The sequence below is a fragment of the Globicephala melas genome, chromosome 15, assembly GCF_963455315.2.
Source record: "Globicephala melas chromosome 15, mGloMel1.2, whole genome shotgun sequence".
In the NCBI taxonomy this organism is placed as follows: Eukaryota; Metazoa; Chordata; class Mammalia; order Artiodactyla; family Delphinidae; genus Globicephala; species Globicephala melas.
Window position 1 is genome coordinate 39289270 of NC_083328.1, and position 27629 is coordinate 39316898.

Here is a 27629-nt window from a genome sequence, read left to right on the forward strand (position 1 = left end):
TGGCAAGCTTTCCTTCTTTTTCCAACTGAAAAATATTCCATTGCATGTGTATATATATATATAAATCTTCTTTATTCATTTGTTGATATACACTTAGGTTGATTCCATATCTTGGCTAATGTAAACAATGCTGCAATGACTATGGGGTGTTGCATATATCTTTTCAAGTTAGTACTTTCAGGTTTTTTTTTTTTTTGATAAATACCCAGAAGTGGAATTGCTGGATCATATATAGTTCTATTTTTAATTTTTTGAGGAACCTCCATAATATTTTTCCATAGTGGCTGCACCAATTTACATTCCCACCAACAGTGCACAAGGGTTCCCTTTTTTCCACATCCTCACCAACACTTGTTATTTCTTGTCATTTTGATAATAACCATTCTAACAGCTGTGAGGTGATATCTCATTGTGGTTTTGATTTGCATTTCCTTGATGATTAGTGATGTTGAGCCATTATCTCTTCATGTACCTGTATGTCTTCTTTGGAAAAATGTCGATTCAGATCCTTTGCCCATTTTTTAATCAGATTGTTTGGCGTTTTGCTATTGAGTTATGTGAGTTCTTTATGTATTTTGTATATTAACCCCTTAATAGATATGATTTGCAAATATTTTATCCTATTCAGTTGGTTGCCTTTTCGTTTTGTTGATAGCTTCTGTGCACAGCAAAGGAAACATTTCAGTTTGATGGAGACTCATTTATTTTTGCTTTCGTTGACTATGCTTTCAGTGTCAAATCCAAAAAATCACTGCCAAGACCAATGTCACAGAGCTTACTGCCTATGTTTTCTTCTAGGAGTTTTATGGTTTCAGGTCTTACATTCAAACCTTTAGTCCATTCTGAGTTACTTTTTGTGTATGGTGTAAGACAGTGGTCCAGTTTATTTTACATGTGGCTGTTCAGTTTTCCCAGTACCATTTATTAAAGAGACTGTCTTTTCCCATTGTATATTCTTGGCTCCTTTGTTGTAAATTAATTGACCATATATGCATGGGTTTATTTCTGAACTCTCTATTCTGTTCCATTGATATGGGTCTGGCTTTAGGCCAGTACCATACTGTTTTGATTACTGTGGCTTTGTAACATAGTCTGAAATCACAGAACGTGATACCTCTGGCTTGGTTCTTTTTTCTCAATATTGCTTTGGCTATTCAGGGTCTTTTGTGGTTCCATATAGATTTTATGATTGTTCTACTTCTGTGAAAAATACCGTTGGAATTTTGATAGAAATTGCATTTAATCTGTAGATTGCTTTGGGTAGTATGGCTATTTTAAGAATATTAATTCTTCCAGTCCATGAGTATGGAATATTTTTCTATTTGTGTCTTCAACTTCTTTCATCAATGTCTTATAGTTTTCAGTATACAGTTTTTTCACTATCTTGGTTAAATTTATTCCTAGGTATTTAATACTTTTTTACACAATTGTAAATAGGATTTTTAATTTCTTTGATAGTTTGTTACTAGTATACAGAAATGCAACAGATTTCTATATATTGCTTGGTACTCTGCAACTTTTCTGAATTCATTTATTCTAACAGTTTTTGGTGGAGTCTTTAGGGTTTTCTACACATAATATCTTGTCACCTGCAAATAGTGAGTTTTACTTCTCATTTTCAAATTTGGATGCCTCTTATTTTTTTCTTGCCTAATTGCTCTGGCTAGGACTTCCAATACTATGTTGAATAAAAGTGGCAGGAGTGGGCATTCTTGTCTTGTTTCTGATCTTCGAGGAAAATCCTTCAGCTTTTCACCATCAAGTATGATATTAGCTGTGGGCTTCTCATATATGACCTTTATTATGTTGAGGTATGTTTCCTCTCTACCCACTTAGTGGAGTTTTTAATCAAAACAGATGAATTTGTCAAATGCTTTTTCTGCAACTATTGTGATGCTATGATTTTTATCCTTCATTTTGTGTATCACACTGACTAATTTGCACATGTTGAACCATGCTTGAGTCCCTGGGAAAAAAATCCCACTTGATCATGGTGTATGACCCTTTTAATGTACTGCTTTGTTTGGTTAAATTTCAAGGATTTTTGCATCCATGTCCTTCAGGAATATTGGCCTGTAATTTTCTTTCTTTGTAATGTCTTTGTCTGGTTTTGATATCAGGGTAGTATTGGTCTCAAAATGAGTTTGGAAGCATTTATTCCTCTTCAATTTTTGGAAGAGTTTGAGAGCATAAGTATTAAATCATCTTTGAATATTTGAGAGAATTCAGTGATGCCATCTGGTGCTGAACTTTTCTTGGGATGTTTTTGACTACTGATTCAATTTCTTTACTAGTAATCTGTTCAGATTTTCTATATCTTCATGATTTAGTCTTGGAAGGTTATTTCTAGGAATTTGTCTGTTTCTTCTAGGTTGTCCAATTTGTTGGTGTATAATTGTTCATAGTAGTCTCTTATTAGCCTTTGTATTTCTGTAGTTTCAGTTTAACACCTTTTATTTCTGATTTGAGCCCTCTATCTTTTTTGTTGGTGAGTCTAGTTAAAGGTTTGTCAGTCTTGTTTATCTTTTCAATGAACCAGTTCTTAGTTTCATTGAACTTTTCTATCATCTTTGTTATTCTTTTTCTTCTACTAACTTTGGGCTTTGTTCTTTTTCTAGTTCCTTGATGTATAAAGGTTGAGGTTTTTCTTGTTTCTTGAGGTAGGCATTTATTGCTATGAACTTCTCTCGTTAGAATTGCTTTTGCTGATCCCTTAAGTTTTTGTACTTTGTATGTCCACTTTAGTTTGTCTCAAGGTATTTTATTTTGCTTTCGATTTCTTCATTGACCCATTGGTTGTTTAAGTAGCATGTTTAGTAGTATGTCTCCACATACTTGTGAGTTTAAAAAGAAGCATTTTTAAAGTATTGTTATAAGCTATACCTCTCTTTTGGAAAATGTAAGTTAGGTTGCCTATTTTATAGCCCTCCCCAACATAAATTCTGGGAAGCAAGTTCTTAGTCCTAATAAAGGTACTAAGTAGTACCTACTAAAGAGATGTCTCGGGGGGAACAAAGTAATGCTTCTGGCAATTTACTCTAGGAGGAGAGATAGGACATTCGGCTCTGGACACTTGTTGCAAATTGAGGGGATCAGCGTTACAGAATTACAGCTGGAAAAACTCGCACTGCCCTCCCCAGAGGTAGCCCTCACTTTGAGCTGTGTGTGCTCCTTATATTCAAGTTGTCTGAAACACAGAACGCATGGACCTCACGGAAGGATGTTTTGGACCATTAAAAAGTCAGCAAGGTAGCATCTCTGGGCTTCTGTGGCAACTAACCACCACCAATGCAATTTCCAAGACAAGACCATCTCACAAAGGACCCAGGAGTAATTCAAGTTGGGTGTGCCACCATTGAGGATTTGTTTCTACCCAATATTCCTGAGTTTTAAATTTATATCATTGTTGCCATTTTCAATAGAGTTTAGAGAAAATTAAAGGGATTGACTAACTTGCCCCAAACAGCTCTTTCTGTAAGCATAATTCGCACCTAACCACAGAGCCTCAAAATACATGAGGCAAAACTGACAAGACAGAAGGGAGAAATAAACTCAACAATAGTCATTGGAGATTTCAATACTCTACTTTCAAGAGCGGCCAAAACAATTAACAGCTCAGTAAGGAAACAGGAACTGAATACCACTCAATCCAACCAGACCTAACAGACCGTGTAGCTCTACAGAGCACACCACACAGCGGCAGCAGAATCCACGTTCACAAACCTGTGGAAATTTTAATAACACCCTCTTATATAACCAATGGTTCAAAGAAGATATCACAAAGGAAATTAGAAAGTACTTTGAGATGAATGAAAATGAAAACACAACATATCGAGAGATATGGGAAACTGTGAAAGTAGCGCTCAGGGAAGATTTGCAGCTATAAATGCCTAAATTCAAAACGATCATCAGTAACAAACTTCCACCTTAAGAGACCAGAAAAGGAAAGTTAAAAGTACACTCAAGGGCTTCCCTGGTGGCGCAGTGGTCGAGAGTCCGCCTGCCGATGTAGGGGACACGGGTTCGTGCCCCGGTCTGGGAAGATCCCACATGCCGCGGAGCGGCTGGGCCCGTGAGCCATGGCCGCTGAGCCAGTGCGTCCGGAGCCTGTGCTCCGCAACGGGAGAGGCCACAACAGTGAGAGGCCCGCATACCGCAAAAAAAAAAAAAAAAAAAAAGTACACTCAAAGTTAGCAGAAGGAAGGAAATAAAGATTAGAGTGGAGAAAAATGAGAGAATAGAAAACAATAGAATCAGTGAACCCCAAAGTTTGTTCTTTGAAAAACATCAACAAAAGAAAAAAAGAGAAAGATGCAAATAACTAACATCAGAAATTAAAGTGAGGACATTGTTACTGACCTTACAAAAATTATAGGGAATACGAGGAAATACTATGAGCAACTGTATGCTCTTCAACTAATTAGATAACCTAGATGCAATGTTCAAATTCCTAGAAAACGATGAACTACAGAAACTGATTCAAGAAGAAATAGAAAATCTAAACAAGTAAAGAAATAGAATATTTTAACAAAGAGTCTAGTATGGATGTAAGGATGTCAGAGGCACAGAGCTCAAGCACAGGGCACTCTGGGCCATCTCCAACCACGTGAGTAGGATGAGAGTAAGGAAGTCAGCCTTGCCCTGGAGGAAGTGAGTTAAATTCCTTCACCTACTCAGTAGTCTGGAATGGAGAAGAACCACCTACCTGCCTGCTCCATATCTGTGCCCCTTAGAGCAAAGCCTGGGAGCTGACAAGCCCCCGACACAGGCCCAGCATCACTATGAACCTGTATGTACCAATCCTGCCAGTCAGTCACTTACTAATACTGACCACCCACAAAGGCCCACCAGCCACTGAAGAGCATTAACAATAGTACATGTAAGTGAGCATGACATCACGCGTGGCAGCCAGGTATACACACGTATTTGATTATGTCCATGTGGTTTAAGAGAATTAAAAACTTTCCAGTTGTTCCTTTGGGGAAAGAACGGGGGATTAGTGAGAATTCCAGGAATGAAACTTCTAAGAAGACACTGTACACATGGACAGTTTTCAGTAGCTAGATTCCCGTATTGTGTGAAAATTTACATATGTTTTACATATGTGAAAACTTACATAGTGAGTTTATATTCACGTGAGGTGATTGTCCCAGTTCAAATTCGTATTCCCTAAATAAACAAGGGGGTCTCTCCAAGAAACACTGACATGAGTCTTCACTGAGGAGAAATGAACAAATTAAAGCAATGAGTCTATTAAGGTAAATACCAAATACCGCCTCTGGGAAACAAGAGGGCGAGGAAGAGATGGAGGGGTGGGTAACACTTAGAAATACAGGTGAGGAGGGGAAGGAGGGGGTGGGTAGGAGGATGGGGGAGGGGAGAGGGGAGGGGAGAAGGTTAAGGGGGGCGGGGAGGGAGGAGACAGGAAAGGTGAACACAGAGATGAAGGTTAAGTGGGGGGAAAGAGTTGATGTAAGAGATGAGGAGGGAATTTTAGGGGAGAAGGCGGCAAAGCAGGGCCCAAAATGTTCAGCAAATTCCGTGAAGATGTTTCTTAGGTCCTATCCGAACGGAACCGTGTTAGATTGGATTTGCATTCCAATAAAAAACTTGGCCAAAACCCAGAAAAAGCCTGTTTTAAGAAATGTATAAGTTCCTCTGTCATCAGATGACCCACGTATTTAAGAGCCTTCGCTACAGACACAGCCAGTCTGCCCAACCAAAGGGCAACAAGAGCCTTGCGCCACCCCCAGGCTTGGATCCCCACCATATGCAATGCCCACTCCCGACTCACCCAGGAAAGGGTCCTCAACAGAAGGGGGGCAGCAAGGGGGTGACAGGGCTGCCTTTGCGGGGAGCCCACAGCTGCTCCCCGGGCCCAGCTCTGTTCTCCTGAGCCCCCTACCCATTTCCTGGGACAAAACCACCAGCAGTTTGTGGCGTCCAGTTCTTCCCTGGAAAGGCAGGAGACGGTCTAGCTCTCTGTACAATTCGAGCCTGAAAGCATCTGTGCCCTTCTGTCCGTCACTTCAGGATCAAATAGAGGAGGGAGGAGCAGAGTACAGAGTCTTCCGGTCCGTGTTTTTTTTGTTTGTTTGTTTTTTTGCGGTACGCGGGCCTCTCACCGTTGTGGCCTCTCCCGTTGCGGAGCACAGGCTCCAGATGCGCAGGTCCAGTCGCCATGGCTCATGGACCCAGCCGCTCCGCGGCATGTGGGATCTTCCCGGACCGGGGCACGAACCCACGTCCCCTGCATCGGCAGGCGGACTCCCAACCACTGCGCCACCAGGGATTCCCGGTCCGTGTCTTTGATGTAAAGGAAGCCCCCTGAGGTTGCTGGGAATGCAGCTCACTGACTGCAGTTTTGGGAGAAACTAAGTCTTTTCAATTTTGTAGTTGGTCAAGGACGAGCAGGAACCTGGGACTGGAGCATTTGTATACAGACAAGGGGAAAAAAGCAACTGGAGTGACTTCTCGGGACCCCCTGCAGAAGTAAATTAAAGAAAAATGAAAAATGGTGTTTGGGACACACTCCAGCCAGAGATGTACCTCCATGGCCCAAGGCCAGATGCCTGAAGCTGGGGTCCCAGCTCCAGGCAGGGACTTCACGTCACTGGATCAGGCCAGAGAGAGTCCCACCATCCACAGAAGCCATGACTGGCGAGTTTGTGGTCCTGGTGTCCCTGCCATGTGGACTCAGGATGTAGCGACCTCTTGGTGTATTGTTACATCAGACAGGAGGTTCTGGAACACCACAGGCACAGTCCCCTGGAAACCAGGCACAGTCCCCTGGAAACCAGCCACAGCAAACACCGTTTTAAGTAAAAACATTCTAAGTTACAGACGGTTTAAGGATCTCAATTGTGAAGACCTTAAACATGTTTTCTACCCAATATGATTATGTAACTTTGGGCACCTCAGTTGAACAGTTTTCAGAGAAAAAGCTTATCAGAATGATCATCTAACTGGATCCAGGCAGCTTCCCCACCTCCCGTCATTGTAGCATAATATCAAGATTTTTCTCCATTCTTTATCACAGAACACCTCTAAATCCTCAAGAAAACTGTTTGAAAAAACTTAACACGGTGCATTGCATTTGGTATGTGCTCTATAAAAATTTACTTTGAAAACTTAATGAGGGCTTCCCTGGTGGCACAGTAGGTTCGAGCCCTGGTCCGGGAAGATCCCACATGCCATGGAGCAACCAAGCCCGTGCGCCAGAACTACTGAGCCTGCGCTCTAGAGCCCGCGTGCTACAACTGCTGAGGCCCGCGCGCCTAGAGTCCGTGCTCTGCAACCCCCTGCTCACAGCAACTGGAGAGGGCCCAAGTGCAGCAACGAAGACCCAATGCAGCCAAAAATAAATAAAATAAATTTATTTTTTTAAAAAAGTTAATGAATGTGTGAGTGAATGTATAAATCGAACGGAGAGGCGCAGAAATGCAGACCAGGCTAGCATCTGTCCTGCTATAATGAAAATTGTGCCAACCGCTGAGAAAAGCTGGAATTCCAATAGTCATTCCACAAAAAACAAAACCAAAAAACCCCTGAGGCTTAGCACAAATATTTTTGGAACATGTAATAATTTAATGCTTTGTTAGAGATTTCCTTCTTCCATTTCTAGTAAATCTGACACACACAGGCCTCCTCCTCCAGCCACCCCCAACCTCATTTCAATGACACTTGGTGGCAGGTCGGTTTTGCTGCAGCTACACTATCACCAGCCTGCCCAGCCTCCCGGGGCTTGGATAAGTAAGCAAACGGCTCCACAGACATAGCGGCTCCCCAGCTTCTGGAAACCAGAGAATCAGTACAAATTATAAGAGCACTAAGGAATGAAGCCTCTGATTTCTCTCAAATCAAAAGAGAGGTTTGGATCTACCTTCTCCCCTTCTCGCTGGTTGTGACCAGCTCCATTTGATCACAGCTGTGATCAGAGGTGGGTAAACCCACATCCTGCACACCTGCAGGTTCTGCTTGCCGTTCACGCGGAGCTACAAGTCTACAGGGATTCGCTGGGAACGGATCCTGGAGCAGAGGGAAGACAGGAAGACAGAGCGAAGCTGGTGCCCTTTGAGGAACTTGCCTTCCTGACAAGTGGAGGGACCCACGGGCTAAGCTGTCACTGTCACGGTCACCGAAGGGCAGGCACACGCTAAATGCTCTTTAAACACCTTTTGATGGGATAATTTCACTTCCCTTGTAAAAGCTGTTCCTGATCTTAAGGAATTTAAGGAAAAAAGAGAGTAGGAGAAGCAGGTACTCTTTCCCAACAGGTAACACATTTCTTGGTATATGGAGCAAAGAGTCAGGATATTGTTTTTTTAAACGAGGAAAACGATTTCAATATTATTAGTGTGCAAAAATATTTACGTAAAATAGTCTATCCACAGAGACGTTCAGAAAACTCTCTGGATGGTACAATTTTTCCCTCTTCATTTGAATTTTCTGCATTGTTTTAATTTCTTACAATAAGCATGTAATGGTTTACAAAAACAATAAATTATCGCAGTAAGAGAATTAGTAAATCATTTAGTCTGTCAAAATTTGATGAAGCCTAAATATCTACCTTGATTATAAATGTGTCTAAGAGACAAAACGTACTGCAACGTTACCCGTTTTATAACAACACATAAACCCACGTAACCAGGATATTATCTGAAATTTAAAATATTTTGAAGGTTTTTTTTAGGTTATAAAACAGTTGATACCCAAACATTTTCTAGTCTACTGACACACGTACTTTTATTTTTATCTACAACGTTATATCAGAACTATCTGATTAAAAAAACACATGTTTTTCAAACCTCACAGCCAGGATACCCCTGCTGCAAAACCTGCAGTTTGGCTACAAAATTCTTTTGCCCAAACGCAAAAGCCACAGTGAATTTTCTCCACAGCTCTTTGCTGAGAACCCACCTCACCATGTTCATTTTGCCAGACACGCAGGAGCCGAGACGCCGGGGTTTGCAGCAAAGAGAGGATTTCTTCACAAAGCAGCCGAGCGAGGAACCGGGAGAACAAGTCTCCAATCCACCTCCCGGAAGGCGAGGGGCTGGGGTCTTTATGGCGTAACCAATCAAGCGGCAAGGCGGTCTGAAGCGTGGGGAGCGTGGGGAGAGGCGATTGGGAAAAGGTGTGATAATCGTCATTTTGCGCAGGTGTCCCTAGGCTTCAGGCTCCGCACCTTCCAAAGGTCACGCCACGACGCTGGTGCGTCTTAACTGGCTGACCTCACATAGACGCAGCTGTCGCCAAGCTCCTGGAAACAGCTCGAGCAAACATCTTACTGTTCAGGCTCCATGCGGCTTGGAGGACGTGCGAATCTGAAAATGACCTTGATTAGTGCCGGCAGGTGAAGCGGATCAGACTCATCACCCATGTGCCGGGAACCGGCACCAAGATTCTGTGCCCGCAGGTGTTTAGTCTCCGGGGAGACGGGCCTGTGACCCGGGAGGTACCAGCTGGATGCGTCATCTCTGCTGGGGGGAGAGGCACACGCGGCTGGGGCCGGTGGTGGAGGGGCAGGAGGGCAGCCAGTCGTGCCCGGCCCGGAGCTGAGGGGCCAGGTTACTTTTGGGGGCCCAGGTAGGACCTCAGGAGCAGAACCAGAGAAGAGCCTGTATGATGGCCTCAGCCTCTGGTCCAGGAGTCCCTGGTCAACTCGGGAAGGGGGTTTGGTTTTCTCACGAGGACAGATGAGGCCGCCTGGTGAAGGGCAGGACATGGGCAGGATGGGAAGGAGGAGGCTGGGGGGGACCGGGGGAGCAGGGGAGGCCAGGCCTGAGCAAGGGCAGGGTCTGGAGGTGGGCAGGCGGGGTCGGGAGCCCAGAGAGAGCATCATCCCAGCCCACGGGTATGGGCATCCTGGACACAGCGGCCACGGGGGGGACCCACAGGGGATGCACGGGGGTGGCCCTAGGTGGGCGGTGACAGAACAGAGCAAGATGACCTGAAAGCCCAGCAGCGCCAAAGCCAAAGGCCACAGAAAAGGGAAAAGACAGAAGGTGAACCGTGCAGAGGAGCGAATGCTGCCACCAACCCCCCTCCCTGGGCGGGCGGAGACACTGCCGGGAGAGGTGTTGTGGGCAGGAGGGGCCTAGCGGAGACAGGCCCCCTGCAGCTCCGGCCCCAGCAGGCTGGCGGCCGAGTTCAGCTCCCAGCAGGGAGGCCTTGAGCTCCAGGTGGCCGCCCATGGGTCCCCACAGCCTGCAGTGTGCTTCTTCAGAACCAAAAGAAGGACTCGGCTGTTTCAAGTCTCTGACCTTGAGCCACTCTTTTAAAGGGCTCCAATGATAAGGTCAGGCCCACCCAGGATCACCTCCTGTTTGATTAACTTTAAATCAATTGATTATGGTTTTTAATTACATTACAGACTCAAGTCACCTTTGCCACTTAACATCCAATGACAGGAGGGGCACCCCACGGTGTCCACGAGAGGGACTCGCTGGGCGTCATCATAGAGCTGCCTGTCATGCCTGGTCCTCAGCACTTTGTACCCCCAGTTTGAAGGGAAAAAAGAGAGTGAATACGGGGATGAATATCAAAGAAAAAAAAGACAGTAAATTAAAGAAGTGTATTAGCGTTCGCCAGAGAAACAGCCCATCGGATAAACACAGAGAGATTTATTATCGGAACTGGCTCGTGCTTTCACGAAGGCTGAGAATTCTCCCAGCCTGCCATCTGCAGCCGAGACTCAGGAAAGCTGGTGATGTAGTTCTGGCTTGAGTCCAAAGGCCGGAGAACCAGGGGCACTGGTTTGGGCCCAGTCTGAAGGCAGGAGGAGACGGCGGTCCCAGCTCAAGGGCCGGGCAGAGAGAGTGAATTCTGCCTTCCCCCGCCTTGTTAACTCCCATCCCCGCGTGTGATGCCACCAAAGTGGGAGCTGGCACGGGCTGGGGCACATGGCAGGTGGTGGTGGGGCTTGGATGGAAGAGAAGCCTGGGGTCGCCTGTCTGGTGAGGAGGAAATCGTCCGAGGCCTGAGGGCACCGGGGAGCCCAGTGGGCGCTGTGATTGTTTTCCCATTACCATCCTAGGATAACGCTGATTGTAGAAAGATGGAAGCAGGAGCAGGGAGCCGGGTAAACTAAATTTAATTTCTTTTAACATGAGGACTCAAATCCAGATATATCTGTTGTAAAGATGTCCGCTTAAACTAGCGAATAAAAGAGCTAACATCTAACTCTTCATACTTTATTCATGTGTGCTTTTTATATTTTTATATTTATCTACAGAGTAAACTTGTTTCAGGTGGCCACATATGGAAAAGGAAGGAAAGTGTTTTCTGAAGCTCATTGACGAGCGCAGAGCCTTGTTCTCTAGACAACGCTCTAACCCACTCTCATTTATTCATTCTGTTTATTTACTCACCAAAGTAGCTTCCAAGATGGCCCCTCATGATCCTTGCCTCTGGTATTTGTGCCACGTGGACCTGAGCACAGCAGGATGCCTTGGGAATGATGGTGGGTGGTCCTGAGGCAGGTGATAAAGAACAACGGGACCCGGCCTTACTCTCTGGGACCCCCACTCGAGGGCAAGCGGCCGCCATGTTGTGAGGCCACTCAAGCAGCCCGGGAGGCTCTGTCGGGGCTGCGGGGCCACCAGCCGCTCCCCCTGCGCAGTCCCCTTCTCCTCCTCTCATGGGTGTCAATCACCAGTAAACACTCATGCCCTTCCATCCCAAACCGTCAGGGCACCTGCTTCTGGACAGCCCGGCCCAGAGCAGGCTCCACGGTGAGGAGGGGGAGGGAGACGCGTCCAGGGCTCACGTGGCTCCACCCCTCCCCACATCACACCCGCCCTTTGTTCCCCACTGCGGCCCTGCTGAGCTGCTAAGAGTCGGCCGCAGTCAGGCCCTCTCACTCCCCGGCTGCCTACCATCCGGTTCCTTTATTAAAGCCCTGACTTTTTATCACTATAGCAGTTCCTCTCCCTCGTCAAGCTCTGATACACCGTCATTAGGCAAAGAAAAAGAAAGCTCTATAAAGGATAAGAAAAAACATGATTTTTGAAACCAGAAAGGTCCTGCCTTAAAAACGTGGGTTTGATTTTAATTTTCTTCCAAACATGTAGTTCAATGTTTATATAATATTTTATGTAACCTTGTAGGATTTCACCAAGAAAGTTTCTGGATTTGAAACTGTGTTCCTGCATCTTAACTATTAAGCTACCTGTTCCCTTTTTAAATGAGGTTTGATTCTGAAGGAGTTAAATTCAAGGGCAGTTTCAGCCTGAGATGTCAGGCAGCTGGTGCTGGGAGGGCCTCTGGGTCCCGCCAAGAAGCGCAGAAAACCCAGGGAGCAATGTTTCCTGCGCTCAGGGTATGAAAGCTTCGCCCAAGAGCCCCGAGGGGATTGTGGTGGAACCTGCAGATCCCTGGGGCCCTCCCTGCTCCCTGAGGTTTGGAGAAATGGCCTAGAACTGCACACCCTCCTCCCCCACTGTCGATTCCAGAGCCCGTGGGGTGCGAGCCACAGTGTCGGGTGCCCTAACCCACCTTCCCGGGGTGGTGGCCGCTGCATCCCTTCCATCTTCTGAATCCTGAACCTTGTGCAGTTTCTCTTGCAGCCAACCCTGAGCCCAACCTTAAAGGAAGAGAATTCTGGTAAGGTCGTCCTGGCTACACGAAGCAGATACTGTGCAAACCACCCAGACACCAAACCAGATGACTGTCCTTGGCGGGGCTCTCCGGACACTGGTTACCCTGGCAGCCGCTCCCTCCCCTTCTGCAGGCCGCCAGGCCAGGCATCTACCTGGGAAGCCAGGGTCGGCACTGCCCAACCCCACTGGGGCTTGGGTCCCACTCTGCACCTGTCCGCCTGCAGACAGTCACCCACCCTGGGGAAATAAAGTGTAGGCAGTGATGCCAGCAGAGTCTATTACTTATTGTCGTGAGTAAATTATTCTAAATTAACAAATATCCTGTTTACAAATGTTAACAGAAACAATTTAGGGACTCCTACTGCAGCATTAGCACCCAAAGATTGAAATGACGACCTGAAAAAAAGAAATGAGTCAAAATTACACATTCCTGCAATTGGTTTATTCGAAGCTTACGTGTCAACCAAAGAACAAGCCATAACAACAGGAATATTGATGAGTTTAGCTTAATAAGGAAAAATTCTACTAAGCTCAATCTTTATGCACTAATTTGGAACCACTTACTAGATATATTAAGCAAACGACATGCAGAACAGTACGTGGCTTCCCCCATTTGTCTTAGACAAGGGGACAGAATATATGTGTTACCTCTACTTATATTTTACGTGTCCTCTGTGTGAACACATACACACACTACATACCTTTGCTTATATAATCCTACACTACTTCTGGAAAGACACGACGGACACGGATGTCACTGGTGGCCTCTGTGGAGGGGACGTGGGTGGTTGTGGGGCAGGGACGAGAGGGAGACTTCACAACATTTTATACCTTTTGGCTTAGAACCGTGTGTAATGTTATCTACTGAGAAATAAAATTAAAGAGCAAATTCTAAGACAAGCAGCAATGCACCACTGAGAGCATACACTACATTCATCAGTCTCCAGGGCATTTGGGGAAACACTCATGGGGTGTTGGGGGCTTATACTGTCACATAACTTTGAAAAGCTTATGAGTGCCTCTCGAGCTCAGTTTTCAAACCTCAAATACGCATTTCAGAAGGAAGAGAACAAAGCACAGCCAGAGCCGGATGGTTTCTTTAAAGGAAGCCTGCGGGGCCCTCAGGGCTAACCGTCATCCAGGCTGAGCTTAGCAGCAAAGAGCGATATGACGGGGTCATCCCCAGTTTCCAGGGCCAGGTCATACGCCGTCTGCTCTCTCGCGTTCTTCTTCTGAACGCTTGCGTTGCATCTGCGAAGGAAATGGGGGTGAGCGGACGGACTCAGGTCTCCGAACCTTCCCTGCCTTGGAGGCCAGTCTGGGAGCTCCTGGCCCCCGTCCCAAACTTCCCCCAAGAGGCCACCGTGACCAGCCCTCAAGGGCAGCTCTACCCTGAGACCTGAGGGGCGCTGTGATCTCACACGTCCAGTGCCAATCCCGGCCGTGGGTTCCCATTGCATCAACGACCCACAACCAAGTGGGTTTAAGGGGGCAACGTTTTCATCGTGCTTTTAAAAGCCCTTAGTACCCTGGGAGCCATGGGGGGATTGTGGCTCCATTACTGGGTCAGCTGTTCAGGAACCAGGACCCTCTGAAATCCTCACAGGCCAACAGGGGGATCAATCACTGTGGCCATCAGTGTCCCTCGGAGGCCAAGGAACATACCCCAGTAAGGCAGCAATGCACTCCCTTCCTGCCAGGCCCAGCACAGCTGCTCCATGAAGAGCTGTATTTTGGAGTCTGTTTGGATGGGAAAAAATCCCTGGCTAAATCCTTGGTTCGCATCCTCGAGAAACTGGAGAAGGAGCAGGTGACCAAAGGGGCCTTGGTTTCACCCATGACCTATTTAACTAACCCAGGAAAATCTCTTGATTCTGCCCTCTCTGCTCCTTTCCTTGGAGGATTTGGAGGGTAAGCTTTCATATCAGATAGAAAGTGAAAAGCTATACACATATTCATTTTTTAAAGTGAGAAACCCCACAAGGATATGGTTTGTAGTCAATTTAGCAAATGCTAATAAATACTATGTTAGTATATTTCCTCCAAGAGTTCATGGAACGCATTAGACACGGTCTCACCCTTGGCTTGGCCCTTTGGGCACTGTCTGTATGACAATAACCTCTCAGGACTATGGCTCCTATCCTTGTGTAGGGACAATGACCTTGGCTTCAGTGAGTTTGGCTTGTGTGATATGAAAATAAACACCCATCTTAGAACCCAGAGGGCAGGCCCGAGAGGTCAGACAGCATATTTTGCGATCTGCCAGACTGTCTCTACCTTGCCTGGTCAGCTCTGGCCCAGTGAGTGAGCAGTGGATGCTGCAGTGGAGGATGGGGTGCTACCTGCATTCTGGAGTTCATGAAAGGCTCCTGCCCAGAGGTGGCAGGAGTGATGGAGGCAGGAGTCGTGGCTGAAGACAGAGATGAGATGAGCATCTGGAGGTCTGCATTCTCCTGGCCCTGATCTTTCCCTCGACACCCCCACCCTGTCCCCTGCACCTGCAGATGTACCTGCTGCCATACATTTATCCCAATAGAGAAACAGGATGGTGGCCTCTTGCCTGAAAGAGATAAACGGAGCCTCTGGCCACCTCCATGCCCAGAGGGAAGCTTTCCACTTGTCCCAGCCTGAGAGCAGCTTCATACACCCACAACCCACCCCACCCCCACCCCAGATGATAAGCTCCTGTCATACACACAGAATTCCCACTCATCTAGCCCATTCTGCATTCTCAAACATGGACGGATGACAAAGGGTCACACACATCTGAGAAAAATCTGCAGCATCAAAGAAAAATCAAATACAAATGTAAGAAATTAAAAATGACTGAAGACAATATCAGACAAAAACAGAAGGCTATGAAGAAGAAACAGTCAGAACAAAAAGGAGCTCTTAGAAAGTAAAAATATGACTGTTGAAAGAAACAGTATTCAGCAGGAGGGTCAAGAAAATCTCTTAAAACAGAGAGAAAAAGGGAAATGAAAAATATGGGGGAAAAAATTAAAAAGACAGACAGAGGGGGTCAATTTGAGTGGTCCACCACCTAACTAATAGGAATTCTAGAAAGAGAGAATCGAAAAAAATGGAGGGGAGAAAATACCAAAGAGATAAAATTTCCCTGAGCTGAAGAAATACATGACTTTTCAGACTGAAAGGGCCAAGTGGATGAATGAACAACAGCACATCAAAAAAATACCCCTATGAAATTTCAGAACATCAGGAATACATGCTTCCAGAAGGAACAAACAGGTCAGAAATGAATAAGAATTTGCTGTAGCATTTTCATGGGCTATGCTGGGTGCTAGAACTCATGAGAGCAAGGCTTGCTTATTTTGAACACAGAAATTAATATCAAGGTATTAGTAGTCAAGAGTGAAGAGAAAAGAAAGTCATTTTTGATATTCAAGGTCTCAAAAGTTTTTTTCTACATACCCTTTCTGAAGAAGTTACCTAAGGCCACACTCTAGCCTGACAAGGGTCAAAACCAAGAAAGAGGAAAATGTGAACAATAACTATAGGTGGATTCCAGTGAAGAGAAATCCCATGATGACCACTGTGCAGCAGGGCCAGAGGGCTGTCAGGCAAAATCCGAGTAGGAAGTATACTCCAAGAGGAAAGTCTCTAAGAAAAAAAGCACTGAAAAAGTAAGAAACCAGGTAAGATTATGGATGTGGTGAAGGCATGTTCTTTTTCAAACCAGAAAAAAACAACGGCAATCAGAAAGTCCAGGAAAATCAAAGTCACACACAAAAACACACAAGTTGTTCATGGTTTATGAAAGGAAATGAAATGTGACCTGATTTTGAATAATTTATGGTGTGTAAGGAGAATCTACTTGAATTTCTGGTAAGAAAATTTTACTTTGAGTGGCCTAAGTGTTGTTTTCTTGAACCTACAAACAAGAAAATGTAATCAGAGTATACCAATGAACAATATTTATGTAGCTATTATAATGCAATTGCCCTTCATGCTTTTCAACTATTGCAATCAACCTATGGATGAAGAATGGATGTCTTCATTGTGTTAACACAAGTAAATATAGCTGTGATTAGTGTTGTAAAAAGTAAGCATATACTAATAGAAGTTGTGAGATGGAAGGGGAAGGAAAGGTAGCGGTTAAGGTAGAGAGCACTAATATACATTTATAAGCACTTACATCCAGGTGAATCAAGAGACACCACTGACATCACTGAAAGATGATGATTGAAATACAGGAGTTTAGGCATATCATTTATATTTTAACAGTAATTAATAAAGAACAAAAACCGGAACAGAACGATCAAAACATGAAGGTCTGGTCAGCAAGCAAAGTCATCCCCTATGACAGCAAGAATCAGCAGCTACTGTCTAAGCTAAATCACGAGTGGTCGGTTTAAGTGCATTGTTCAGTGACAGAGATATAGGTGACTCTCGGGAGAACTTTAAGACATTTACATGTAGTTGTCCTTGGAGACGAGGACTGGGGGTGAAGAGGTGAGGGCGGCAGAGGACCGCCAGGCCCTTCCACAAGATTTGATTTTTCAATCATGTCCACGTCTTACTTCGATACAATTAAAAAGGGATTTGGTGCGTATGAATAGTTTCAATAAACATACACAATTTAAGAAATCTTTCTGCCAGACTAGTCATAAATAAGGCGACATCAGTACGACTAGGCCAGAAATGAATAACGAAACTGGTGACTAAACCTCCCCATACTGCTCTGTACCTAAATCAAGTCTGTCCCAGACTAATTCTGGGAGTCTCTGGTCCTGGGGGATGGGGGTGGGGGCCTTTCCTGACCACACCACACTCGATTCTCTAACCTGGCTTTATTTTCTTTGTAGCACTTATCATGCTCTGAAATTACTCATTCATTTGTTTACTTGTTTATTGCCTGTCTCCTCCACTAAACTGTAAGCCCCATGAGGGAAGGGAAGTGATGTCTTCATCACTGCTGCATCTCCATCACCTAGAATGCTGACCAGCACACAGTAGGTGCTCACAAACCACTAGTAAAATGAACACATCAATGAAAAGAATGAATAGACAAACAAATTTAGGGAAGGAGTATTGCCTCCAAGATTGAAACCCATGTGAATTGCAGGAAAACATAACTAAGAACTCTGCATCCACCTGTGGGAGGGTAATCCTCTGCCTGATTCGGGCTCCAGAATCCGAACTGACCAGGTAATGAGAAGGCTTTCCACTTTCCAAAGTAAATGAGAAACTTAGCACTTTCACCGGTTTTGTGTTGCTGCAGAACTCTAAGTGTCCAAACACCCTAATGGTCTTAGACCTTGTCTAAGTTTAGATCTTATCATTCATGTAATTTCAGCTAACTTATTTGGCCAAGGCTCCTGGTGCCAACTAAATCTGAGTGGTATGATTGGTTAGTTTCTCCTCATATTTCTCCAGAGGCAGTAAGTGAAAGCGGCAAGGCCACGTGCCTTATGACAGAATTTCCATGACTTTCCAAAGACCGGCCTTTGGTTTGATACAAACAGTTACTGCAAGCAACTAAGATTTGGGGATCACCCTTCATATTGTTGTTGTTGGTGGTGACATTATTGTTATTAGTTTGATCAGATCAACATAACTGAGTGGTCAGGCACGGGGGACAGTCCCGTGTCCAACAGCACTGTGAGGTCACTCCTTACCACGGACCATGCTGGGATGATTCTTAACGTCTCAGTGTTTGTATGAACGGTTTCTGGACCCTCGCTCCTCAGACTGTGGCACCTGGACCACTGGCATCTCCTGAGAGCTTGCTAGAGATGCTGGATCTCAGGCCCGGTCCCACCCAGACCTACCAAATGTGCATTTTCACAAGATCCTTGGCTGACTTACATACACATTAAAGTATGAGAAGCATTTATCAAGTTCATCTTCTTAGTTTGGTGCATTAAAAAAATACACATGCCCTTTCCTTAATGTGAAAACTTGGACTTGGGAAGGCTTGGTGACATCTGTTAACAGAAATAGAACTTAGAACTTAAATCCAGTTGTAACACCTTTCACCCAGGGCTTCTGTTATCTAAGCCCCACGTGGCTCTTCTCCCAGAGCCAACTCACCCATCCCCATATCCTGTGTCAATCATCGCGCAGTGGACACTTTCCACTCAAATCCTGATAATCCTCTTTTTTCATAATCGCAGCTTCACGACTGCCACCATTAAAGTCCACGCATCAGGCTCCGGGCACTACAAACGATCTCATTTCATCCTCCGCTAACTCTATGACCCGAGTCCGATTATCCCCATTTTACAGATGAGAAGACCTAGCAAGAGGAATGTGTTCATTTTCTCCACATTTTGCTCTCTCCTGCCCCCAAACTGTCCCCTGTCACCACAGAAGACTCTACTCTCCCCTCCTTTAGCACAATTCCCAGTGGTCACATTCAAAGTGTACATATCTCACGAGGTCTTTCAGATGACCTCTCCTGGGCTCTAAGTCACTTGAATTATTTGTTCATCTACTCAGCACATGTGTGAGTGCCAGCCTGGTGCCCCCAGATGTGCCAGGGCCACCTGGTCACCTGTGACACAGTGCTTGTTCCTCTCTCGGGGAGCTCAGAGGACCTGACTGTGAATTCAGGGTGGAGGGGTACACAGTGTGCTACGGGGGTCTGACCACGGAGGTCTCAGTCACACCAGACACCAATCTCCTCCTCAGCTTTCATCTTTCCTGCCTCCCCAGTGGCATAAATAAGGCTTCACTGTCACTTCACCCCCTCAAGTTCCTGGGGCTTCATCACGCATTTACCATTTGAACTCAGATATATTCACAGGGTTGCGGCATCTCCTAGGTGGACTCAAGACCTTCTGTCTTCACAACTCTCCCCAGGCTGAGAGCAGAGTGCAGTGTTCTATTTACTCAATAATGGGGCTGGGGGCGGGGATCTCTGATGGCTAGATTTTCTGGCTTGGTGGTTTCCTGCGTAACCACAGTTTGGTTTTGGAAGATGATGAATCATGACTCTGCCAACTCTTAGCTGTGTACCTAGCTCCCCAAACAAGTTAACTGCAAGACGGCGAGGGCACGAGACGGAGCCCGTCCTGCAATCAGAACCCCATGCTGTGAGTCTCCTCCTCCGAGGAGCTTGTCATTGTGACGGCAGACATTCCAGAACGCGGTTGGCACAGCAAGTACACTGTGGTGCTCTGTGAATTTGTATCATAAAGACACTTTTCTACTAATGCACAAGCAACTCAGACTGTTTACTCCAATCTAAGTATCACGGTGAATTAAGGTACACTCTCTCTTTGTAAATCCTGAATTACCTAGAATAAAACTCCACAGGTGAACCTCTAAGTAAACTGATGGCTGCATTTTCCTCACTTGCCTGCTGGGGTAGAACTCAGAGGCTCGATATTTGAAACTGCCAGTGAAGAAGGGCAGCTACTGTCCAAAAGCAAACAGCATCTCTCTGTGTCCCTCTCCTCACAAGACTTTTTGAATCCGTGTTTCTGAAGTCTGCTGGTAAGAGGTGTCAGCTTTGGTGGAAGATGTGTATTTCTCCTCAGCCATCCCCTTTCTGCTGAGTATGAGTTTATTCTGGTAAGAAAGACACAAACATGGGAACCAGAAACCCTAGGGAAGGGCTTTCTGCTACCGGCCAAGCTGCTGGACAGAAGTTACCTGTATGGAGACCACCTGGGCTGCCTCTCACCATTAGCTAAACAGGCTCAGGGTGAGAAGAGAATGTTAATCCTTGTTTGCAAAGGACAAGTCACGGAGCCTCTTTTACAGGAAAGTCAGATCGCCAGATGGCTTGTGCCTGAAGAGCTGTAGACAGTGGAGCCTTGAGGTCATGTTCCTGGGTCTACAGAGGTCCAGCTGTGGGGCAGAGGCCGGGTGGACCCAGGCCCAAACACTGTGAACTAACAAATATAAGCCACACTCAGCAGAATCGGTTCTCAGTGGAAACACCTGCTTTCTGAACCCGCCCCTCCCTGACCCCACGTGAGCTGTGTTCTGCTAACAGTAACCATGACAATGCAGGGGGAGCGACAAAGGGCTATTACACACCATTCAGCTAGACCATATAACCACGGCGTTAGACTTAGCAGAAACGCAAGGAGATCACATGTGGATAGATGTCAGTTTACAGAATGGTAATGAAGCAACAATGGGAACTGAGGAACACCAAAAAGAGACAGGTTGCCTGTTCCACGTCCAGAGTCAGGTTCCTCCTGTTAGCCGGACTCTTCATAAAGCCAGGACTCATCACACTCAAGCAACAACTCAAGATGTGCTCAAGCGATTTTTGTATCGACCACAAACATATGTAAATGCTGTAAAAATCCTTACCTGAATTATCCGAACATAAAGTATACCTTCTCACAAAACGAGGCGCCATTATTCCTACTGATAATGATAAGTGTGGGAATGTAAACGACGAAGCTGACAAGGTATGACGCCTGTGAACCCCAAGAGAACTTGAGAAAGTGAATTCCAGCCATCGAGTGTGTACACCCACAGGCCAAACACTCTGCTATAAAACTAAACTACTGATAAAAAGGGGGTCGTGTCTACTGACACAGGAGTCCTACTGGGCAGAAACTTTAAAAAACTGCACATAGAAAAATTAAGAGAGAGATATTTTGAGTAAAAACGCTACAGGAAATTTTGAAACAGAGGAGAACAGAAGCAAAGCTATTTAACTTTTGTCCCCTGTGCTCCTCGCCATCCTCGGCAGCACGATTCACAGACCGGGGCCCCCAGCTGCCTCAGTAACAGTGCGGGCAGCAGAGTGGTTGACCTGCGATTCCCCCAGATGACTTCCAGTTCAACAGCTTGGTCAGCGGGATGTAAGCAGTTAACAGCGAGGACGTGGACTCAAAACACTGTCCACCCCAGGTCCCCAGAGTAATTTGCAAGAGAACAGTGGACTCACAAGGCCGGGTGGGGTCAAGGGTGGGAAAGGAACAAAACCATCTCACGTGGCTGGGGATCTCATCATCCCGCTTCCCAGCTGTGGAAACAGGAGACGAAGTGGTGAACCCACATGCACCGCCTCTCCCCGGGGCTGTTCGCATCCACGGACGAGCAGATAAGGTTTTCTTTCGGCACTAACTTCATGGGTACATTTCCCATCACGATGAAAATCATGATGAAAACACTGCTTAACACCCAACGGCTAAGGATTTGCAGGCCCACAAATGTAAATGAGTTAACAAAATGGATCATCATTTATCAAAGCTACTAAAAGTTAGACAATCCAGTAGTCCGTTTAAAAACCTTTGTTTTCGGCTTCCCTGGTGGTGCAGTGGTTGAGAGTCTGCCTGCCAATGCAGGGGACACGGGTTCGTGCCCTGGTCCGGGAGGATCCCACATGCCGTGGAGCGGCTGGGCCCGTGAGCCATGGCTGCTGAGCCTGCGCGTCCGGAGCCTGTGCTCCGCAACGGGAGAGGCCACAGCAGTGAGAGGGCTGCGTACCGCAACAAAACAAAACAAAACAAAACATCTTTGTTTTACCCAGATTTGGAAAACAGAAGCAGTTAAGTCTCCCATTAAGGCCAGAACGGGTTGAAATGGTTCCTAAGTGGTTCAAGTTGAACAGGGCCTGCAAACTGACTGCTCGGAGGAGCCCCCCCAAGTAGCAGCTGGCTGCGACCTCACCCCCAACTCGCCCTTCCTCGAGTTTCACCTACGGGCCCCACTGCTGGTCCACGTCCGCTCCCCTCTGCACGAGAACCGGGATCGCTTCATGGTGCGTGCTCGTGACCGCCGGGCTCAGAACGGTCTGGTCTTCGCTGTCACCGCAGTTGGGATCTGCTCCCTGCCGCGTGTAGAAAAGGACAAACTTGCACAAGGCCTAAGCTCAACGGCACCCGCTCGCCATCCTAGTAAGTATAACAAACCCTTGATGGAACTAAACTGCTTTAACTCAAAAGAGGCAGGAACCCCAAGACCCAACCTATAAGGACAGAGCTGCCAAGTCATGTGCGCGATAAAACTTGTGTTTCTGCTCCCCCAGCGGGAGGCCAGCCACCTGGATGGACAACCTTGCTTCTTTAGGAAACATCATGGTCACACTGGGTCACAGACCAGGGATTCTGTCCACCTTCCTGCACTTTATTTGGGCTCCTGTGCACTTTTCTGCCTATTTTCTTTGCTATAAAAATTAGCAACAGGTAACACTTAACGTAAAGTTTTTGACTAGCCGTTTAGCCCACTTCCAGACGGTTTTAAGTTAAGCGGCACTGTGATTATCACAATATCGAACAAAACTTCCATCTGAGAGAGACGGGGTGGCAGGCCTGGCTGAGAGCCTCAGGGAGGCGTGTTCTTGGGCTGCACTTACTTCATCGCATAGCTGCTCCATCACAGACACTCTTCCTTCCCCTGCTGGTCCGACTTCCTTCAGCAGAAGCCTGTTTTCAGGCTGCAGGATCACAGAAGGTGGTCGTTTGCATGGCCGCAAAATCTTCTTACTGTCACGCCCCACTTGTCCAGGCTCAACCCTCAGGGCAAATGTTTCCTCTCCTGGGTAAGTTCTGAGTCCCAGGGACAGGTGAGTGTGAGCACGAGCGTGTATGTGTGTGTGTGATGTGTGTGTGGGGTGTGCGTGTATGTGTATGTGGTCTTCAACGGCCAGCAGCACAGATAAACACATCTAATGTAAATCTAGCCAGTCTCTGAGGCCTTGCCTGGGGGAAGGACACCACACTGACATTTTTTCGTGTTATTAAGGGCAGGGATGCAATGAGAAACCTCGTAAAACCCCAGAAACCACACACCAGTTTTATTATGAATATTTCGAGGAAAAGCAACCAGGTGAATCCTAAAGTTTACGCTGCATGCTTTATAAGGTGTTCAAAATCAGCCCGAGTGTGACCACCTGCCTGCGGAGAACCGCCGCCCCCCCTGCCCCCGCCCCGGCTGGGTGCCCGTGTGCCTGCCGGGAGGCCCCGGGGCCCCGCGTGACTGAAGTGGTGGGGCTGGAGGGGGGAACTGACCCTGTGTCCACCTCCAGCTCGCTGTCACAGCCGAAGACGGCCGACCGGCGGGCAAGGTGGTGGGTGAGCAAGGGCACCCACTGTCTCTCCAAAGCTCCCGTTAAAACTATTCATGCTCCATAATTGTGAAGAACAAAACTCTAACAGCTGAGGGAAACCGGGAAAAGGTACCATGCATGGATCAGAAATGAAGAATCCCAAAGATTGAAAGCAGATGGAATCAGACTGACAGGGAAATCAAAGCCAAGAGGAAAACCAGCTGCAGACCCCAGAAACGTGAGTGTGTTCTCTCCAGGGAGCCCAGCAGGAGGGCGGGCGTTGGGTGTGGCTGAATCCACAGCGTGTTATTAAAGGGCTTTATCATGAATCACAGGGATGGCTGGCATCCTCTCCGCTCTCCCTGCTTAAACCCTGATACTATTTTCCATACAGTTCACAATTGGCCTAACAGAGGCTTCTCCTGGGAGCACTGGGCCTGGGAAGGGCGAAGGGCAGAGCCCAGACGTGGCACGGGTTTGGAGAGCCAGGAAGGAGTGGAAACCACCACGGCACTCCCACTACCGTGCTCACCAGCAGAGGAAAGGCCTTCCCATGCTGGCAACTTCGAGGACCCTCCTCCACCCACAGAGACCTCAGGCCCACAGACCCAGCTGGGCACTCATGCTAATCAAACTAGCCCTTCGTTTATCAACATGACCTAGCAACCAAGGATCATCACATGTTCGAGACAAACCAAAATCAAGAAAGAGAAAGATGAGCAGATAGAACTGACCCCAGAGGAAACAGGTGATTCAGGAGACTGAGGAGAACTTTAAAATAATTCCAGTGAATAATCTTGAGAGATTTTAAAGGTTTTGCCTCCATAAAGTAAAAACACACTGCTATAAAAAAGGGAACAGAAAATGAAAAAGTATTCTTCCATTTAAACAATCTCAAAATAAAACATTAGATGCACAGGCTGAAGAAGACAGCTCTAAGGATCAAGGAGAACACATACCGTAAGCTGCTGCTGCTTCTCTTGAAACGTTTTGGTCTTGAAATTCTTGGTCCTTGTGACCTTCTCCGTGGTGTCTGGGGTGCTCTGGCTGTAGTCACTCACTGGAATGACAGGAGTCGAGGACCAAAGTGAAGCCCGCCGCCACTCCCATCACGTAAAGAGCCACTCTCCTGCCATGTCCCCCTCAAGAGGTCGGAAGGAGGAAAAGGCTTTTATAGAAATTTCTATTTGATGAAACCTGGCCCGAAGGACTCCTGGGGCTGTCCTTCTTGGTCCAGAACCAGAGGATGGGAGGAGGGAGGGGAATAAAAGGGGCTACAGTTCTCAGGCCCCAAAGAGCACCCCCTGCCCCAATTTATCTCCCCAGTTCCTGTGAAAGACTGCAAAGGTCTCAGGCCTGACTTTGGGGTGGCCAGAGGAATAACATGGGTGGAACGTGAAAGTAAGAGGCCTGGCTGGGCTGGCAAATCTTAAGCAGTTCTCTCCATCCTCGCCAAGTCACTGTGTTGTTTTTGGTCAACAGTTCTTTAGGTTTCTCTTTTTTAATTATTACTTTTTCTTCCAGGTTTACTGAGATGTAACTGACATACAGCAGCACTGTATGAGTTTCAGGGGCACAGCAGAATGATTTGACTTACATACACCATGAAATGATGACCGCAAGAAGTTTAGTGAACATCGTCATCTCATATAGAAACAAAATGAAAGAAATAGAAAAAAAAATTTTTCCTCGTGATGAGAACGTGTAGGATTTACTTTCCTGTAACGACATCCATATAGAACTGGTCAACTGCGTTAAAGTCCCCGAAAGGGGACAACTCACCCAGGTTGGACCCGCTGCCGAAAAGCCCGTTCCCTCCCTCGGTGACACTGCTCAGAAAGTGGTCGCTGAACTTCACCGCCTTGTTCAGGTAAAGGTTCTGGCCAATGAAAAAATTCCAGCACCATGAAAGATGAGGCTGCCGCGTCCCAGCAGAATGGTCTCCCTGCTCACCTGCTCCTCTTTCTGTTAACGACAGCCCTGTCTACCCATACAGTCAAGCCTGCAGCGTGACCATGCTTCCAGACACCTCCCTCACCTCACCGTGATGTTTTGTCCATTCTGTCTCTTACGCAACTCCTCATTCTGGTCCCTCTTCTCACAGCAAGATCATTGCAACAGCCTCCAAACAGGTTCCTGCCAGCCCACCTTCCCTGTGGCTGCCCCAGCCCCTTTATACAATGAATGTATACACAACTGTGTCCCTCTGTGCTTACAACCCTTCCATGTCTTGGGATTAGGGTGGCCTGACGGGGAGGCTCAGGCTGCAGAGTCTGTATCCTGGTTTGGTCACTTAGTAGCTTAGGGGCCTTGGAAGAAGCAAGTTGCTTAACTTCTCTGAGCCTCAGTTTCCTCACCCGTAAAGCGGAAATATTATGACCAGCCTCAAAGAGATGTTGTCAAAGCAAAATGAGGTTACATGGATGTCTATAAAATGAGGATGGGTGATACACAGGCCAGACCCAGGATTCTGCATCCACCTGGACCGGTTCCACAGCGTGGCACCCTGCTCCTGCCATCAGGAGCCACCTGCTACTTCCTGAGCACAGAACACGCAGGCTAAGAAAAAACACCCACAGAACCTGGGACACATCCCCGACTTCTACGCGACGGACAGCATATTGCAGGTGCTCTTGTGTCTGTCCAGTTCCCCTTAACCAGTCAGGTACCATCCCAGCTGCCACGTTGGCTGCTAACAGCTCACAGCTGACCCCCGTCTCCAGCTGCCCTCAGTAGGTGGGTGCTGACCTGCCCTAGCGGTTATGCCCCTCCCCCCAGCCTCAAGTGGGGACAACTGTGTGGTGTGACTCGCCGTGTTCTGCGTCCCTCAGTCCCATTCTCCTGAAGCACCTCCTCGCCCAAGCTCTGCTGCAGCCACACAACCGAAAACACAGCATTTAGTGCTTTCCTTGGTTACAAAGCACATTTACGTGTATTTTCCCACCGGACACTCCCAGCCTCCCTGTGGGTCAGGCAGGGCCCAGCTATCTGTCCCAGTTTTAGAGACATCGTTAGCACCCTGCCAGGTCACGGCCAGGCCCGAGTTCCCCTCCTTTTCCTTGCCTTCTTCACTCTCTTCTCAATCCATTAATTATCCTTTTGTATGTTGTGACTTCTTGTCCAATGAAACTAAAGCTGCCTGTATCAGTTAATGTTTGTCACACACTTATGGGCTCCATGGCAATGTTCCAGTTACCAAATGAGAGGGAAGATCCAGGGAGACATGGCCATAAAGTACAGCTTATTTTTATAGGCAAATAGGTCAAAGTACATATCAGCAAACATTTCTGTCAGTCTTTCGCCTATACTCAGACTTCAGTGGGTATAAATAAACCTGAGAACTACAGGACCAATAGGGTGGGTGATAATTCCTTTCTGTTCTTATGACATCTTTATGTGCCTGAAAGCTGGCTTCTCTGAGGTTTAGCTCAGTTATTTATCTAATTCTATGAAATTGCTGGCCTCCAGTTAAGTTTCATAATATTCTGAACTCTTCCTTTCTATGAATTATGCAGAAGCATTTCAATAAATCATAAGCTACCATTTACTAGGTCAGTCAATTTTGAAATGAATAACTTCCAGCTGTTTTACTCACCTTGTTTGAGACTTGAATATAATTCAGCCTGATGCTAACTTCATAGCCATCCTCATGGACGGTAGCAGAGACGAGCTTGTAAAAAAGTATTAGAGAGAATTCACAACCATGAGTGTGGGACTCAAAGCCCGGAGCCACAGCCAAGAAATTCTGAGATGCTAAGCTGTACATTTAATCAAACATTTAATTAACACAAAGGAAGGCAGGAAAAGAGAAACAAAAACTAGATGAAATAGGACACAAATGGCAAAATGGCAGACACAAATCCAGCCTTCTCTATAATTCCATTAATTATAAATGAACTAAATACTCCAATCAAAGAGCAGAGATTGCCAAATTGGTTAAGAAAGCAAGACCCAAATTGATACTCTCTGTAAGAGACACACTTTAATGAAGCCACATGGCTGCAAGTCATCACCTGGCAAAAAGTAACCTGGGAGGGCCAGGCCTT

General features: G+C 46.5%; 1 protein-coding gene and 2 long non-coding RNA genes across 14 annotated transcripts in view; all 3 read right to left on the reverse strand.

Moving 5' to 3' along the window:
* Positions 1 to 9676, reverse strand: part of LOC132593536 (uncharacterized) — a 29576-nt gene extending 19900 nt beyond the window's left edge. Inside the window, exon 1 of the long non-coding RNA XR_009559160.1 lies at positions 8920 to 9676. This is a non-coding gene — a long non-coding RNA (uncharacterized lncRNA). The remainder of the gene's footprint in view (positions 1 to 8919) is intronic.
* Positions 9677 to 10583: 907 nt separating this feature from the next.
* LOC138842354 (uncharacterized) lies at positions 10584 to 12719 on the reverse strand. Its single transcript, XR_011376760.1, has 3 exons — positions 12499 to 12719; positions 11373 to 11474; positions 10584 to 10770 (listed from the first exon to the last, which is right to left on the reverse strand). It is a non-coding gene; the product is annotated as an uncharacterized lncRNA (long non-coding RNA).
* Positions 12720 to 13022: 303 nt separating this feature from the next.
* Positions 13023 to 27629, reverse strand: part of DZANK1 (double zinc ribbon and ankyrin repeat domains 1) — a 74648-nt gene continuing 60041 nt past the window's right edge. For 7 of the 12 annotated variants that reach the window (XM_060285516.1, XM_030872438.2, XM_030872437.3 and 4 more), the window contains 6 exons: positions 27179 to 27253; positions 25366 to 25462; positions 24543 to 24643; positions 22891 to 22971; positions 22238 to 22365; positions 13023 to 13853 (listed from right to left, as the gene is read on the reverse strand). In XM_060285516.1, the coding sequence (XP_060141499.1) occupies positions 13730 to 13853; positions 22238 to 22365; positions 22891 to 22971; positions 24543 to 24643; positions 25366 to 25462; positions 27179 to 27253 (606 nt within the window). In that variant the 3' untranslated portion in view covers positions 13023 to 13729. Of the gene's footprint in view, positions 13854 to 14267; positions 14343 to 21480; positions 21559 to 22233; positions 22366 to 22890; positions 22972 to 22995; positions 24427 to 24542; positions 24644 to 25365; positions 25463 to 27178; positions 27254 to 27629 lie in introns of those variants that run through there. The other 5 variants (XM_030872441.2, XR_009559153.2, XM_060285517.1 and 2 more) reach the window with 5 other exon arrangements.